The sequence below is a fragment of the Mustela nigripes genome, chromosome 16, assembly GCF_022355385.1.
Source record: "Mustela nigripes isolate SB6536 chromosome 16, MUSNIG.SB6536, whole genome shotgun sequence".
Lineage (NCBI taxonomy): Eukaryota > Metazoa > Chordata > Mammalia > Carnivora > Mustelidae > Mustela > Mustela nigripes.
In genome coordinates this window covers 19,296,216-19,313,481 of record NC_081572.1, presented here as the reverse complement: position 1 = coordinate 19,313,481, position 17,266 = coordinate 19,296,216, and the positions used below count along the sequence as shown (strand labels likewise).

Here is a 17,266-nt window from a genome sequence, read left to right as displayed (position 1 = left end):
GGAAAGGGGAGGAAGCCAAGAGCAGAGTCTAATCCTAGGGGCTGGGGAAGGCTTCCTGTGGGACAAAATGTCTAAACTGGGGACAAGGAGGACAATGGAGAGAACTTTCCAGGCTGGGGAAACAGCATGATCAAAGGCCAAGAGGTAACAAAGCAGCACCATTGAAGTACCCAAGTTCATTGCCAGGCATGTGGGCTGTAAGGAGAGCCTGGAGGGACAAGCAGGGGACAGATGAGGCATGTTCCTACAAGCCCTAAAGAAAAATGTGGAGCCATGAAAGGATTTGGGGCAAGAGAGTAAGAAGAGTCAGATTTGCCTTTCAGGACATTCCCTCTTGCCCAGATACAAAGAAAGGAGTTGACAGAAGACCTGGCCTTGGGCAGTGAGTCAGAAGTAAGAACTGATGGTGGCCTGGACATCATTTCAGGTCCCAGGGCCCCGGGGAGGACTCCTCTGGGGAGTCTGGCCTCCTGTTTCAGAGAGCCCCCATCAGAATCCCACATCTGGGTTCCTCCCTCCTCCCACCTTCTGCTGAGGTTGCTGGGAAAGAGAGGTGGGATCTCTGGCCCCTGACTGGGCTTTCTCCAAGCAGCGCATTACCTCCTGAATGGAAGAACATTATAGTTCATTTAATGGGATCACTTGGGAAAGTCAGTTGCTGAAGAAAAATCCCACCCAACAATCAGGCTCTTCTGAAGTTGGTATGGTTATGTGATAATTGGTTAGATCATCCCTGTAGACTTTAAATGGTGCAAAGTGGGTTTGAAAATTAAACCCCCATAAAAATTAAATTAAACCCCCATAAAAGAGAAAGTACCTTGCCTACCCCTGATAGCATCTTTGACTGGGGTTTGGCCATGAGGATGGGCTCAGTAATTCCACAGCCTCTTTATCTGGTTAAAGGGGAGCCCCGCCCTTCAGGCTCTTTCTAGAAGGTTCTCCTTCCATTATCCATCCACTCTTCTGCTTGTATTTTCCCTCCCTCTTTTTTGACTGGTTCTTCTCCACTCTCATCTTCCCAAGCCTTCCACAGGGACCCTGAATCTCCTGGGCGGGGGGAGGTCTTTGCTCTGCCTGTGGCTTTGCAAAAACTCCTTCCTCCAAGGAGTGTCCTCCCGCAGTCACTCCTCCACCCACTGCCCTCCCTCTGCTGGCCCGCAGCCACAGAGGCCGCGACAGAGGTCACCAGTGACTTCTAAATGCAAAATCAATGGGCCTTTCCAGCCGCCTACTTTCTGGATGGCTCAGTGACATTTGACCACATTGCCCACCCCCTTCTTGAAATTCTCTGCCTTGACTTCCCCGCATTCTGACCCCTCCTCATCCGTATTTGCTGCTTCTCATCTTCCACACTGGTTCCTTTACCTCTGCTCCCCTACCAGCCTACATAGCCCCAAACTTAGGCTTTTTCCAGGACTCTGTCTTGGGTCTCCTGTCTTCTCTGTCCCAAAGTCCTCTGCCGGCGATCTCGGCCTCTCTTACTTAAACTGCTAATGCTTGCTGTTGGCCCAAATCTGGATTCTAGAACATCTCTCCTATGCTCCAGACACAGAGTCAACCGCCTTATTTCTAGGCATCTCTACTGGGACTTCCCAGGAGCACCTCAAACTCAACTTTGTTCCCCCTTAAACTTGCTGCTCTGCAAGAACGTCCTTTCTAGTGAAAAGCCCAACAGGTCAGAGGAAACCTTTGTGTCACTTAAGATACTGGGCTCATTCTCACCTACCCACACCCAATAAGGCACCCAGTCCCATCACCCCTGCCCTTAAACATCTCAGACTCTTGCCTTCTCCTCTGTCCTCAAGGTTGCTGGTCTCATCCTGGCCCTCTCTGCCTCTGGTCTGTCCCATACCCAGGTGCCCTTCCACACCGTAGCCACTGCTATCTCCCTACAAAACAGATCTGAGAGGAGCATGAGCTGTGCACACCAGGTGGGCCCAGCTGACCACTCAGGGCCTCTGGGGCAGCAACTCCACTGAGACACCACGTTCTGGGGCCCAGTCTTCAGCCTGCAGACTGGGGGTGGACTCTGGCTCCTAGGGATAAACTCATCCCATTCATTGAGGCCGGGGCCACATTTATTCAAAGGGAAATATGACCCAAGGACAGGAGCAGGGCTGTGGTCCTGCCTCCTGAGTAATTCTCCAAAAGGGCCACCTTTTCAGCAAGTTTTTAGGGTCTTTGACCTGAAAGCTGGGAAGATTTGAATGAAATGATATCAGAGGGGACAATGTGACAGCAAGACACACTGGGAAGGTGTCAGGGGTGGCCTCTGTTATATTCAAGCTCTCCCAGCAGCCAAGACAAAGGGTTCTCCCTGATTGTGACCCACCTTCCCATATGAGGCTCTGACAATACCTCACTAGAGCGAACATTTTTTACCTCTGCTTGGCAATACTGGTCAGAGAAACCCCACCCATCATAACAATGTGTTCTTAGCTGGGAGCTGAGACAGTAACTTCTCCAAGAGCCCAGACTGGAGCTCCCTGGCTGGCATGCTGCCTTGTGGCCAGAGCTAACCCTCGACATAGATCCTGGTCCCTCTTGGGCAACCCTTTCAGGTCCTTTCCCTCCTTGGGAACTTTGTGCTGTCATTCAATAAACTTTACTATCGCTGAATAAACTTTGCTTTGCCTCCCACCACTCCTGTCTGGTCGACCTCTTCATTCTTCAAAGCAGCATGACCAAGAACTGTGGTTACGGTAGGAAAAAATCCTGTAATACAGGAGAATAAATGGTTTATCTTTGTATGAAGGACAAAAATATGACTAAGCAATTCACAAAAGATCTACAAATAGCCAATAAACATATGAAAAGATCGTCTGCGTCTCCAGTAAATATGAAATAATATTTATAGTATATATATAGTATATATGGTGTATATATATGGTATATATACTATGGTATATATACTATATACTATATATAGTATATAAATTATTTCATATTTACTATATGAAACTATATATATAGATAGTATATATACTATCTATATATACTATACTATATACTATATATACTATATACTATATATACTATCTATATATATACTATATATACTATATATATACTATATACTATATATATACTATATATGGTATATATACTATACTTTATACTATATACTATATATATTATATATATACTATACATGTATATAGTTTCATATGAAATAATGAGATACTATATTTTTACATGAACATTATCAAAAGAATTTTAAGATTGACAGTATCTGGAACCTGGGTGGCTCAGTCAGTTAAGCATCTGCCTTCAGCTCAGGTCACGTTCCCAGAGTCCTGGGATCGAGCCCCACATTGGACTCCCTGTTCAGCAGGAGGCCTGCTTCTCCCTCTCTTGCTACCCCCTGCTTGTGTGTGCTCTCTCTTGTCAAATAAATAATCTTTTTTTTTTTTAAGGTCAATAGTATCTTGTAATGCCAGTGGTAAGAACAAAAACAAAACAAAACAAAAGATTCTGGTACCTCATATTCTAAAGGTCTCATGGCCCGTTTCCTGCCTCCGTGGCAGTAATCCTATTGTCCCTATCTTGATGCAAGTTCTCTAGTCCTTCATCTCCATGTTACTGCTCAGTGGATGGGAGACTGGGTATGGCTTCTGCTCCCCAATACTCAGGGGTAGGTATTAAAGGTCATGTTTCTTTATGTCTATGTTAGGCAACAAGCTCGGTGCCCTGGTACCTGGTTGGCAGGAAATTCAACAACATGTGCTCAACTTCAGGGTTAGTGAAGACTGTAGTCTGGGATCTGGGGCGGGGGGACAGTCAGCCAGTCTTCAGGTGACAGCAGTCACTGCTGTTATGTTTGTTTTCTGCGGCCCCGAGACCAGCTTTGCTAGGGCAGTGAGTGGGGGACCTGCCCTGGGGGACGACGCACACCCGCTTTCTCCTGCGCCAACTCTCCCAGCTCTGAGATGCCTCACCGTCCACCCGCAATTAGGACCTTGCTTGAAACACGTACCACACAAAACTTCCTGATCTGATCTCTTCTTCCCCCATTGGTCCCCACCTCACACCAAATTCACAGACCTTTTGGCCCTTTCCTGCCCCTGCCGGGCTGTCTCGAGTTTCTCTACATTTGAACCTTCTGTTTCCTTTGGCTGTTGTATCTTTTCTCTTCCCCACCACCTCTCCCACTGATGAATATATTCTGCCTGCAGGGTCGATCTAATGTCTTCCCAGGCAAATCTTCCTGGGCAGGTCCATGTTGGAAAGGATTCTCTCCCAGACTGATGAAGGAAGCATGTGCCCTCCGGGGAACCCTCAGTCTCTTCTTGTTCCCCTGGGGACCAGGCTGCCCAGGTGAGTGTGGCCTCCTCCCATTACCTGGCAGAGAAGGGAGGTGGCTTCCCCCTCTGCCTCTGCAATGTTTTCCTGGAAGTGGAGGGCTGTGGGCTTCTAATTAATTCCACAGCCAGTTTGCCAAGCCCCCTGACCTCTGACTTGGCCCATCAGTCTGACTTAAAGGGGAGACGAGGGGTTTTCTGTTACACTCTGCACCGGCCCCTCAATTTCTGACTGGCTCCACACCCTATGCACTGCCCTCCAGTGATCTAGGGTGCTCAGAGCCTCCCCACTGTAGATCTGGCTCCAGCTTCAGCCTCCCAGCTCCCCCCAGGTGCTCTGTGTTCTCAGCATTACTCTCCAGCCTGCTGGTAGGGGTGGGCAGGTGCGTTTCTCTCCCAAGCTCGTAGCCAGGAAAAAGATTCTACCTGGAGAGTGGAGGAAGAACCCAAGGACTGTCCCTTTCTGTTCCCGTTTCTTCTTCCTCTTGCCTCCCTCCAGCTGTATTATTTCCAAAACCTACCCTTCCCCCAGCTTGGTTCCCCGACCCTGATCCTGAGTGTTTGATTTGGAACAAGGGGTCAGAGGCTTACGTGGGCCACTTAAAGTCCAGGTTCCTACTTCAGCTCCACCTCCCGAGCTTTGTCTGACCCCTGGCCCCCTCCGGCTCCACCCCTACCTCCATCTGCCCTCGGCGGCTTATCGTCAATGTGCCCATCTCGCCTCCTGCCCAGCAGCACCACTCAGAGACCAGGACACTCCAAAGACCCAAAGACATCTTGCTCCCAGGTTCTGTCTTTTCTCTTTGTATTTCCCATCCTGCATAATGATTCAGGAGCCTAAGGACCGTCCACGAGACTTAACGATGGCTATCTTCATTATCTTGTCCCTGTGTAGTGTGCTGGTGACAGGCATGGGTGAAGGTGGGAGTGACAAGGGAGTGGAAAGGGAAGGTGAACCCGGCCAGCCTCCCCGCTGCCCCTCCGTGTCCCCCAGCGCCCAGCCCTGGACACACCCCAGCCAGAGCCAGCTGTTTGCAGACCTGAGCCGAGAGGAGCTGACAGCTGTGACGAGCTTCCTGACCCAGCAGCTAGGGCCAGGCCTGGTGGATGCAGCCCAGGCCCGCCCCTCGGACAACTGCATCTTCTCAGTAGAGCTGCACCTGCCCCCCAAGGCCGCCGCCCTGGCCCATCTGGACAGGGGGAGCCCCCCACCTGCCCGGGAGGCACTGGCCATCGTCTTCTTCGGCAGACAGCCTCAGCCCAATGTGAGTGAGCTGGTGGTGGGGCCACTGCCACGGCCCTCCTACCTGCGGGATGTGACGGTGGAGCGTTACGGGGGACCCATCCCCTACCACCGCCGCCCCGTGTTGCTCCGAGAGTACCTGGACATAGACCGGCTGATCTTCGACAGAGAGCTGCCCCAGGCTGCCGGCCTCCTCCACCACTGCTGCTTCTACCAGCGCCAAGGACAGAACCTGGTGACGATGACCACGGCTCCCCGAGGTCTACAGTCAGGGGACCGGGCCACCTGGTTTGGCCTCTACTACAACATCTCGGGGGCCGGGTTTTTCCTGCACCCCGTGGGGTTGGAGTTGCTGGTAGACCACAAGGCTCTGGACCCTGCCCGCTGGACCATCCAGAAGGTGTTCTTTCAAGGCCGCTACTATGAGAGTTTGGCCCAGCTGGAGGACCAGTTTGAGGCAGGCCTGGTGAATGTGGTGCTGGTCCCAGATAATGGCACAGGTGGGTCCTGGTCCCTCAAGCCCCAGGGACCCCCCGGTCCGCCACCTCCTCTGCAGTTCTATCCCCAGGGCCCCCGCTTCGGTGTCCAGGGGAGTCGAGTGACCTCCTCATTGTGGACTTTCTCCTTTGGCCTTGGAGCTTTCAGTGGCCCCAGGATCTTTGACATTCGCTTCCAGGGAGAACGACTAGCTTATGAGATCAGCCTCCAGGAGGCCTTGGCTGTCTATGGTGGAAATTCTCCTTCTGCTCTGCGAAGCCGGTACACAGATGGTGGATTTGGCTTGGGTCACTTCTCTTCAACCCTGACCTGGGGGGTGGACTGTCCCTATGGGGCCACCTACGTGGACTGGCACTTCCTTCTGGAATCACACACCCCCAAGACAATACACGATGCCATTTGTGTGTTTGAACAGAACCAGGGCCTCCCCCTGAGGCGACATCACTCAGATATCCACTCCCGCTATTTTGGGGGCCTTGCAGAGACAGTGCTGGTGGTCAGATCTGTGTCGACCATGCTCAACTATGACTATGTGTGGGATATGGTCTTTCACCCCAACGGGGCCATAGAGGTCCGACTCCACGCCACCGGCTACATCAGTTCAGCCTTCCTCTTTGGTGCCGCCCAAAGGTACGGGAACCGGGTTGGGGAGCACACGCTGGGCATGGTCCACACCCACAGCGCGCACTTCAAGGTGGATCTGGATGTAGGAGGTAAGACATCCCTGGGGAAGCAAGGATTCCAGAAGAGGGGACTGAGGTCTCCATGTCTTGCTTTAAGAATTGTCACTGAGGGGCGCCCGGGCAGCTCAGTGGGTTAAGCCTCTGCCTTCGGCTCAGGTCATGATCTCAGGGTCCTGGGATGGAGCCCCGCATCCGGCTCTCTGCTCAGCAGGGAGCCTGCTTCCCATCTCTCTCTCTGCCTGCCTCTCTGCCTACTTGTGATCTCTCTCTATCACATAAATAAATAAAATCTTTAAAAGAAAAAAAAAGAATTGTCACCGAAGGATTAAAAGATTACAAGTGAAAGTCAGGTTCCTCAGAGCTTTTCACGCTTAGCAGATCAGTTATTCTCCCATACTTAAGAAAAAAATTCTTCCATATTTTTAAATATAGCATCTGCAATATTTAATAAATTATAACATTTGTTATATTGTATACTATCTGTATCATATACTGATGTAAATATTTTGAATTTTCATTATCAAAATTGGATCATAACATACATATATTTTGCCACTTCTGTTTTTTTCACATAACAATGTAGAATTCATGCAAACAACAAATAGTTACTGAGTGCTTTTTTTTTTTTTTTTAAGAAAGGGAGCAGGGGGAGGGGCAGAGGAAGAGAGAGAATCTTCAACAGGTTCTACAGCAGACACAGACCCCAAAGCAGGGCTCCATCTCACGACCCTGAGACCATGACCTGAGCTGAAACCAAGAGTTGGACACCTAACCGACTGGCCACTCCCGCATCCCACGAATGGGTATTTGTGCCAGTCACATCCCTAATGCAATTTAACAAATGAAACAGCAACCCTGCTCTTGAGAGGCTTACATTCTAATGGAGGAGTGGGCAACATGTGGAGTGCCTTGAAAAATGTGTATGATAGAAATATTGTTATGCTTAACTGTTCTGTGCCTCAGTTTACCCAAGTGTAAAAATGGTGTAAGAGTGCATTCTTAGTAAGACTACTAGAGGATTATTGATGAGTACCTTAAAACAGCATCTCTTTAAAAATATATGTTTATTTATTTCCCTAATCTCTACACCCAGCATGGGACTCGAACTCACAGCCCCAAGATTGAGAGCCTCATGTTTTTCTGACTGAGCCAGCTAGGGGTCCCCAAAACAATTTCTCTTTTGAAATAATTTTAGACTGAAGAAAAGTTGCAGACATTGTCCAGTTCCCATATACCCTTCACCCAGCTCCCCCTAATGTTAACATCTTATATAATTGCAATATGGTGATCAAAACCGGGAGGTTAATATTATTACAGTACTATTACCTAAATTACAGACCTTATTAGAGTTTTATTAGTTCTTCCATTAACTTTCTTTTTCTGTTCCAGGATCTAATCCAGGATCCCACGCTGCATTTAGGTGACTTTTCTCCTTAGTTTTCTCCAATCTAAGACAGCTCCTTGGGCTTTTCTTGTATTCCATGACCTTGACATTAGGGAAGATTTTGGTCATTATGTTGTACAGTGGTTCTCAAATTAGGTTTCTCTGTTATTTTCTCATGATAAGATTGAGATTGTACTTTTTTTTTTTTTTTTTTGCAAGAAAACCAGAGAGATGACATTATGCCCTTCTCAGTGCATCATATCAAGGGGTATATCAGGTTGATATGTCTTATTACTGGTGATGTTGACCTCAAGCACTTGGTTAAGATGGCGTTTTCTGACTTTCTCCATTTTACAAGTTAGTACTTTTCCCAGGCACCTGGGTGGTTCGGTCAGTTCAGCATCTGCCTTCAGCTCGAGTCATGATCCTAGGGTCCTGGGGTCAAGCCCCATGTTGGGATCTCTGCAAGGCTGGGAGCCTGCTTCTCTCTCTCCTTTTGACTATGACTCTGCCTGCTTGTGCTCTCTCTCTGTCAGATAAATAAGTATTTATTTATTTCTTTGACAGAGAGAGCAGGAACACAAGCAGGGGAGTGTTGGGGGTGCCCCAATAAATAAACTATTTTTTTTAAGTTAGTATTTTTCCATTGGCAGTTAATAAATATCTTGGGGTGGGGTGCCTGGGTGGCTCAGTGGGTTAAACCTCTGCCTTCAGCTGAGGTAATGATCTCAAGGTCCTGGGATCAAACCCCAAATCAGGCTCTCTGCTCAGAAGTGAGTCTGCTTCTCCCACTCTCTCTGCCTACCTCTCTGCCTATCTGTGATCTCTGTTTGTCAAGCAAATAAATAAAAACCTTAAGAAAATAAATATCCTGGGGCAATTACTTTGATGCTATACAAATATCCTATTTCTTTTCTTCTTAAATTCTTGCCTACTAATTTTTACCATCTGTTGCTAGACTTTTTTTTTTTTTTTTTTTTTTGGCAAGAATTATTACTGCAACATTTCCCTACTGGTCATTTCAAATTTTTTTCTTTATCCTTTATTCATTATTAATTAATTAGAATTCTCCACAAGGAAAAATTTTCCTCCATTGACATTGATTTATATATGCAATTATTTATAACCGCACAGATTCATGGATATTTATTTTATTCTAAGGGTTAATACTATCCCAGTATTGGCCATTGGGAGATGCTTCCAATTGGTTCTTGTTCCTTTCAATATGCTGCCATCCTTTTTTGAATGCTTCTTTCTTTTTGGCACCATGGGATGTTCCTTTTTTTTTTTTTTTAATTCATTTGAGAGAGAGAGAGACACCCAGGTGCCCCAAGATGTTCCAGTTTGAGCTTGTATTTTCCCTGCTCCAGCCCTGGAATCCAACCACTTCTCCAAGGAGCTCTGGCTCCTTTTTACTGGAGGATGCTCTTTAGAAACCAAGCCCAGGGCACCCAGGGTGCTCAGTAGCACTGGGCTGTCATTGCTTTTAGGCTCGCTCCTTGGACTTCGCTAGAAAATCACGTTATGTATTCTACCTGGCACGCACATCTCTCTATCTCCACACCTAAGCAAGGATGGCTCTTCAAGCTCTTTGAACTATGCCTGACACGTAGTGAGAAGTATTAACCATTGTTGTTGTCATTATGGTCCATATGAGCCCATTGTGTGGATGTCCCAGAAAGAACTGTTGGCCTTTAATTGTCACCTGTGGTGTGGACTGGGGGCAGTGAATCCCCAAAAGGAAAGCAAGATTCTACTGCTACTTTGGCATATGTTCCTTACTGCTCCTTGGTCTCAAGTCAAAGTTGACTCCCAACAGGGTACCTAGTTAGATTCTAATGAAAATCATTCAAAATTCCCGGAGCTCAAGGAACAGACTCTACCTTTGGCCCTGCTCTTAATTCCTCGCCAAGCACCAAATGATAGGAAGCACCATCAAGCTCCGGCAGCATTGGGCCCGGCTCTGATTTGCCTTCCCTCTGACTTGTCTGTCTGCTGTCTGCGTGTGGTGCACCCACTCTGTGTGGCTCTCCTCTGTGTGCTGCTGTGTGGGCAAGGCAGAGCCAGAGTGAGACCAGGGTCCCCAGCATCACCACAGTGCTAACCTCCTGCCCTTGGTGACAAGCCTGAGCATGTTACTTAAATTCCCTAAGCCTCAGTTGTCCCATCTCTACAATGGGCACAAGGGTAGTTCCTCCTTCATAGGGCTGCAGTGTGAGTAAAGCACCAATGCCCTGCAGTGTGCAGAGCTCCTTGAAGGGTAATGAATGTGAGCTACCGCTGTTATTATGGTCATGATAAGGCAGTTCCGGTGATGCTATGGGGTTTCATTCATGAGCCACAGACCCTTTCCTTGGGTCAGAAGGAATCAGACTCTGCACATGGCCTGCTAGGCTGCTCCAACCTCAGGGCAACCATCCTCCTTGGCCAGCCCTCAAAGGGATGAGGTCAGTGGAGGCCCGGTCACAAGGTGTCCGGGATTATTCCCAGAAATGACATCAGGCAGAAACACCATCACCAAATCTCTGGATTGGGGTATCTTGGGGAGAGGGAGGGAAGCAGGGACACACTCCATCCTGGATTTCTCCTTGGCCCCACTCTGAGGCGGTGAGTGGCGGGGAGGGGACAGAGTCCAGAGGCAACAGGGCAGCTGCATGACTGGCTCTTCCTCCCCCCCCCACCTCCATCCCTCCCCTACAGGACTAGAGAACTGGGTCTGGGCTGAGGACATGACCTATGTCCCCATGGCGGTCCCCTGGAGCCCCGAGCACCAGGTGCAGAGGCTGCAGGTGACCCGGAAGCTGCTGGAGACCGAGGAGCAGGCCTCCTTCCCCCCAGGAGGCGCCCGGCCCCGCTACGTGTACCTGGCCAGTAACCACAGCAACAAGTGGGGTCACCCGCGGGGCTACCGCATCCAGGTGCTCAGCTTTGCAGGGGAGCCGCTGCCCCAGAACAGCTCCTTGGAGAGAGCCTTCAGCTGGGGGAGGTGAGTGGTGGGGTGTCACGGCTGGAGGAGGTGAACTGTAAGACGGGCCCATGTGGCTGAGAAGCTATGTTGTCCCAACCTCCCGCAGGTGTGCATGCACATACAATGTGATTGCACATGCAATCACAAACGCGCATGCACAAACACATGCTCCTGGGCCACAATCTTAGTGCCGCTCAAAATGAAGCCAGCCCACTGCACGGAGGGAGGGACGGAGAGCTTCGTGCTGAGTCAAACATGCAGAGATGTGGAAGGCGGAGTCCAGGCTGCGGGCACACGGGGCTGCACTGTGCCATTCTTTCAACTTTTCTGCATGTTTAAAATGTTCACAATGAAAGTCGGAGGAAAACACCAAGAGCAAGAGAGGAACGTGGGTTGGAGGGAATATACTGTCCTCACACCCAGGCAGTCGACATCCTGGGATGGCCTGAGGATGGGAATCAGGCCCCGTCTGCACGCACACATCCAGGGTGCGGGCTCAGATCTGGGTGGGCGCATGAGGATGCCATTCCCACCTGAGGTCTGAACGATGCACCCGTGGATGTAGGAGATACGGGATATGGAACGAACTCCAGAACTCTGTGGGACAGAGAGACAGAAAGAGAACAAGTATACAGAGAATGATAATGAGGTTCGACACCATGAGACCTTTATGCTCATTTCCCCTCTGTGTTCCCTCTTCGGTGGGGCTTCGGGCAGTAGGACAGGTTGCTGACCTCATGCTCTAATCTGGTCTTCCTAGGTACGAGCTGGCCGTGACCCAGCGGAAGGAAGAGGAGCGCAGCAGCACCAGCATCTACAATTTGAACGACCCTTGGTCTCCCACTGTGGACTTTGCTGACTTCATCAACAACGAGACCATCGAGACCATCGCAGGGCAGGTGAGCTGAGAGGGAGGAGGGGAAGACAAGCCGGGGAGGGAAGGGGAGCTAGGATGAGCCGCCTCATTCACTCCTAAGCTGGATTCCTTGGGGGTCTTTAGAACCTACTGGGAAAGAAAGCTTTGTGATTTCACCTTTTTCCTGGGCTAGTGAGCTAAATCCTCACATCCACGGCTGCTGTAGGAGGCAAGCCTGTCCCTCACGAAGCCAGGCCTCAGGATCCTCTTTCTTCTCCTCTGCCAGGACCTGGTGGCCTGGGTGACAGCTGGTTTCCTGCACATCCCACATGCGGAAGACGTTCCCAACACGGTGACTGTGGGGAACAGCGTGGGCTTCTTCCTCCGACCCTACAACTTCTTTGACCAGGACCCCTCCTTCGAGTCTGCGGACTCTGTCTATTTCCAGGGGGACCAGGATGCCGGGGCCTGTGAGGTCAACCCCCTGGCTTGCCTTCCCCAAGCTGCTGCCTGTGCCCCAGACCTCCCCGCCTTCTCCCACGGGGGCTTCTCTCACAACTAAGGGGTCCCCGGGATGGGGAGTGTGCCAGGGACCCCAGGGCCAGGCTGTGGGGAAAGGAGCAGTGGGCGCTGGGCCAGGTGGCCTGATGCTCTCTTTTCCTTTCTTCCACCTGGAAGCTCCCCGCCTCCCCTTCCCGCCAGGCTCCCTCTCTATGGCCCTCCCTGACACCCCCTCCCTGCTGGGAGCATCCTGAGCCTGTGATGCCTGGCACTGGGGGAGGGGCAGAGATGCACCTGAGCTTTGTTAACCCCAGACCTGCTGGGTTCCTATCCCAGAGAGAAGAATGGCCAACTGATGCCCGGACTGATGGCCAAGCTTTTCCCAGAAGATTCCTGTTTCTTCTTTTTTTAATCTTACTTTTTTTTTTTTTTAACAAGATATAATTCGCATGCCATTAAATCGCATGTACATTAAACATGTACAAGTTAGGGGTTTTTAGTATATTTACAAAGTTGTGCAACCATCACCCTATCCATTTCCAGAGCATTCTCAACACCTAAGAAAGAAACCCCGGACCTGTTAGCACTCTCTTTTCCCTCCAACCCCTTCCCGGCTCTAGGCAACCACTCAGCTTTCTGTCATTGTCAATTTTCTGATATTCTGGACATCTCGTATAAAGAGATTTGTAGAGTATGTGGCCTTCTGTGATTGGCTTTTTTCCATCAGTGTCACGTGTCTGAGGTGCGGACGTGTTGGAGCAGGTGTCCGTCCTTCGTTCCCTAATGGCTGAGGCCCATTCCACCCCGGGGATAGACCACACTTTGTTCATCCGTTCTTTCCCTGACGGCCATTTGGCTTATTTCCACTTCGTGGACAATGCCGCGGTGAACCTTCATGGACAAGCTCTTGTGCAGACAAATGTTTTTGTTTCTCTTCAGCACACCCGGGCGTGGAACTGCTGGGGCATACGGTCACCTGAGGCTTAACCTTTTGAGGAATCACAGACTGTTGTCCAACATGACTGCGCCATTACTTATCCCTTCTTCTTTTTTTTATTGTGTTAAAACATACATTACACAAAATTTACAGTTTATAAAAACTGATCATTTTTAGAGGTACACTTGAGTGTCATTAACATTCAGAAGCCTTCTGGGGCCTTCCCAGCTCCTCCTCTGTCCTTGGGTCTGGAATGAAGACGAGGCCTCCAGAGGCCAGCTGTTCTCTTGAATACCAGGGCAGTGTCCCCACCAGGCCTGTGTCCTTCTTATTCCAGAACATTCCTTCTCCTCCCTGTGTTCCTCCTCCTCGTGCTACTTCAGCTTCTGCTCCCTGGCGTTTCCCTCCTCTCGGTACCTGAATAAAAATGTCCCTCCTGTCATCTTGTCATCTGTCTCCTCTGCCAAATCGTCTTCTGAGTTCCTGGCATGGATGGAGACCACAGGGAATATGCTTTTGAGATAGGATGGTCAAAGGACAGAAGCAATTCAGGGGGTTTTGTGGGTGGAATGTTCTAAGGGCCATGAGTGACAGTGGTTTCCGTTCCAACAGCCAGCCCCCCCATGACCAGAACATCACTGAAGATAGCAACCAGAAAGCATCCGGAGCCTGGCCCTAAGGCCAGGGGCTGTCTGATCAGGGGCAGGCATGCCAATGAGCCAGGGGTGTCCCAGTGAGAACCAGCCTGGCCTGGTCAACAGCCTCCAGGGCCTCCCATCCCCACTGGCCTTCCTGGGGTGTATACTGTGGATGAGGATAAATAAGAACTAGAAGAGTTTCCAGAAAAGAGTGTGGGGGCAAGAGTAAGATTGGGAGATGCCTCCAGACTAGAGAAACCCATGGGGAAAGTGGTGTCCACACCTCTGCTTGGATAACTTGCCTACTTGTGTCAGTCTCTTTTCTAGAAAAGGGGGTTGTGGGGTCAGGAAGAGAGGGTCTTCCTTTCCCAGGAGGAAGGCCAGGCCACTGACCCAGCCCTAGGGGAGGGCAAACCATGGCAAGAGGGTAATTGAGGGCACAGAGATTTGAGTCCAGCTCAACTTGAGAGCAGATAGAAATGCCAAGACACCACAGAAATCCTATGGTTCCCTCGAGAACTGCCTACACCCCCAGGTTAACCAAGTGATGTGGAAAGGAACTGAGTTCTGGCAAAGGGACCTTCATACAAAGACTAAAAGCCATGGGAGCCACACTGTTGATTCAAGAATAGCAGCAGGATATGGTGAAATATCTCAGATGGAGAAGGGGTGAAGGCAGAGCTGGTTAAGACAGTTAAACTGATGCTTCTTTCCATTTTGTTTCTAAGGTCAGCAATTTAGTGTCTCTTTATCCTCTCAGCCCGGATAAATGCCCTGTTTTGACTTTCTTGTGTTTCCTTGTGTGAAAAACTTTGAACCATGATGGGTATAGATGCTCTCCTCTTGGCTCTCCCCAGCCTGCACCAAACAAATGCGGAGAGGAGCCAAGAATCCTTCTCTTGGCTGTTTCAGCTCTGCTTCTCCTCTTGCAAGAATGGGGAGAGGGGACACGTGCTCCCAGCCTGAGGTCTGTGTGAGGGGTTCTGCTACTGTGGCTCACCTGCTAACCAATAGGTGTGTGATGGGCTCCCCACTGGGGTCAGAGGGGATCATATGAGCCACTCCAAAGGAGTGGGTGCGCAGGGAGTGCTCAGGAAAAGCCCTGAGGCAGCCTCGTTGGAAGGCCTTCCTGGGAACACACGCTTCCAGCCGCAAGAGAAAGAGTAACCGGACCCTGAGGAATAGCCCAGAGAGATCCAAGGGTCAGAGTAGCAAAGTTGTAGGGGAATCCTGGTGAGTGGGAAAGAACTCTGGGAATGTGGGTCTCTGGACCTACAGACCCCACTTAAAGGACCTCAACCACCACACACACACACACACACACTATCCATGCAAGCTGGTCTTTTAGCGGCACCTGCTTCAGGTCCCCCCTCCAACACATGGCCCATGGCTGATGGTTGACCATATTTGCTCCACTCAGGCTTTGTAGGCAGGTATCTGCAGCTTCTATATAATTCTTCCTCTTCCTCCCCACATCTGGACTCTGTGACTGGAAATCGATTATAAGGCTTTTATCCCAGACACCTGCCCATGGCATATTCCTTATACTCCTTGACCTTATGTCTGTGGGCCAGAATATGATGGGGGACTCCCCCTTTCTTAAAGACCCTCAAGGAAAGTGAAGTCTCAGTCTTTCCTGCTTCTCCCATTGAAATGGAGCCAGGATGATGAAGACCAACCCGGGTGAGGTAATTTCCATCTGTTGCCTCACAACAACCTTGAGAAGCAGATATTATTATCATTCCCATTTTACAGATGAGAACACTAAGATTCAGAGGGATTAAGTAACTTGCCACAAGTCATCTGGCTAATAAACAGGGGGCTGGGCTTGAACCCAAGCCTTTGTGGAATTATAGCTGACAGCTTTCTCCTATCCCACTGTACTTCCTCACTGCCTGGCAGGCCTGGTTAAAGAATTCAACAAGGTTATATTTGAGAAGTATTGTTGAACTTGGTACCTGATCCATGGTAAGTGACCCTCTAAGAGCAAAATCAACATGCAATGGACCAGAACAGAAATATGCACAGTTGCCTTAAAGCAAAGCCTCTTGACCTTGACTGTGTATTAAATCATTGGTGGAACTTGTAAAACTCTGCATACCAGGCTGTACCTCAGACCAATCACATCAGAGTCCCTGGGGGTGAGGCTCAGATATTAGCAGCTCTTAAATTTCCCCATGGTGATTTTTTTTTAAATTTTTTATTTATTTGACAGACAGAGATCACAAGTAGGCAGAGAGGCAGACAGAGACAGAGAGGGGGAAGCAGGCTCCCCACTGAGCAGAGAGCCCGATGTGGGGCTCAATCCCAGGACCCTGGGATCATGACCAGAGCCGAAGGCAGAGGCTTTAACCCACTGAGCCACCCAGGCGCTCCCTCACCATGGTGATTCTGACGTGTATCCAAGGTTGAGAAAACTCTGGGACAGCAGTTCAGTTCTAAGCTTGCCAGAGGAATATTGATATATAAAGATCTACAAAGAATGTGTCTAAAATATATAAATAATACGTTCATCAGAAGGTGCAGTAGGGGCGCCTGGGGTGATCTCTGTCTGTCAAATAAATAAATAAAATCTTAAAAAAAAAATAAGAAGGTGCAGAAAAGGAGCATTAGTGAATCCAACCCAGTGGGATAATCTGACCACGTGTAGAGCAGAGAAGCCAGCTCAAGCCTGGGCATGTCCAGCCCTGGAGGCACATTAGCCACTTGGTTGGAGGCATGAGACACTGTCAAACGTAGCCCATGATCAACTTCTGATTCTGATTCCCAGCTCCTTGAGCCAGCTTCCCATCACACCTTGGTCATGGAAGGAAAATGGGCAAGTCAATTATATCTCTTGTATACATGAACTAATTGATATTCTGTTAAAAATTATTTTTGCTTTGACAGTTACCATAAATGAAGATTCACCTGCAATTGTTCTTTTGATGAATTTAGATCTTCCTGAAAGATGATCTCCCTGGGTGATCTGATGAATCTGGTTTCTGACTTAGGTCCCTCCCTTGGACTGTGGTGAATTCACCAAGAAACCATCATGGGATGCCCTGGAGATATCAGCCAGACTCTCCTGCTACAACCCACCTAGCCTTGCCTAGACTTCACATCTAACTTCCAGAGCAAATTCTCACCTTCCTTCCTTTCTCCTCCTACAGTTTTTCCTTGGCCAGCTGAACCCCAGAGCTCCTTGGGGGCACCTGGGTGGTTCAGTTGGTTAAGGATCCGACTCTTGATTTTGGCTCAGGTCGTGATATCAGCAT

The 17,266-nt window shown here is 49.5% G+C and overlaps 1 protein-coding gene across 1 annotated transcript; it reads left to right on the top strand.

The window, feature by feature from the left end:
* Nucleotides 1–5,002: 5,002 nt before the first annotated feature.
* LOC132004033 (membrane primary amine oxidase-like) lies at nucleotides 5,003–13,128 on the top strand. Its single transcript, XM_059380084.1, has 4 exons — nucleotides 5,003–6,755; nucleotides 10,810–11,095; nucleotides 11,838–11,976; nucleotides 12,220–13,128. The coding sequence occupies exons 1-4, from the start codon at nucleotides 5,126–5,128 to the stop codon at nucleotides 12,493–12,495; spliced, it is 2,331 nt and encodes a 776-aa protein (XP_059236067.1). The 5' UTR covers nucleotides 5,003–5,125; the 3' UTR covers nucleotides 12,496–13,128.
* Nucleotides 13,129–17,266: the final 4,138 nt, after the last annotated feature.

What these genes read in the sequence shown, in the direction of transcription:
- LOC132004033 (XM_059380084.1), top strand. Translation starts at nt 5,126, where the DNA reads ATGATTCAGGAGCCTAAGGACCGTCCACGAGACTTAACGATGGCTATC. An exon ending in GGTGGATCTGGATGTAGGAG is followed by an intron (nt 6,756 to 10,809) that starts GTAAGACATCCC and finishes CCTCCCCTACAG; the next exon opens with GACTAGAGAACTGGGTCTGG. An exon ending in AGAGCCTTCAGCTGGGGGAG is followed by an intron (nt 11,096 to 11,837) that starts GTGAGTGGTGGG and finishes TGGTCTTCCTAG; the next exon opens with GTACGAGCTGGCCGTGACCC.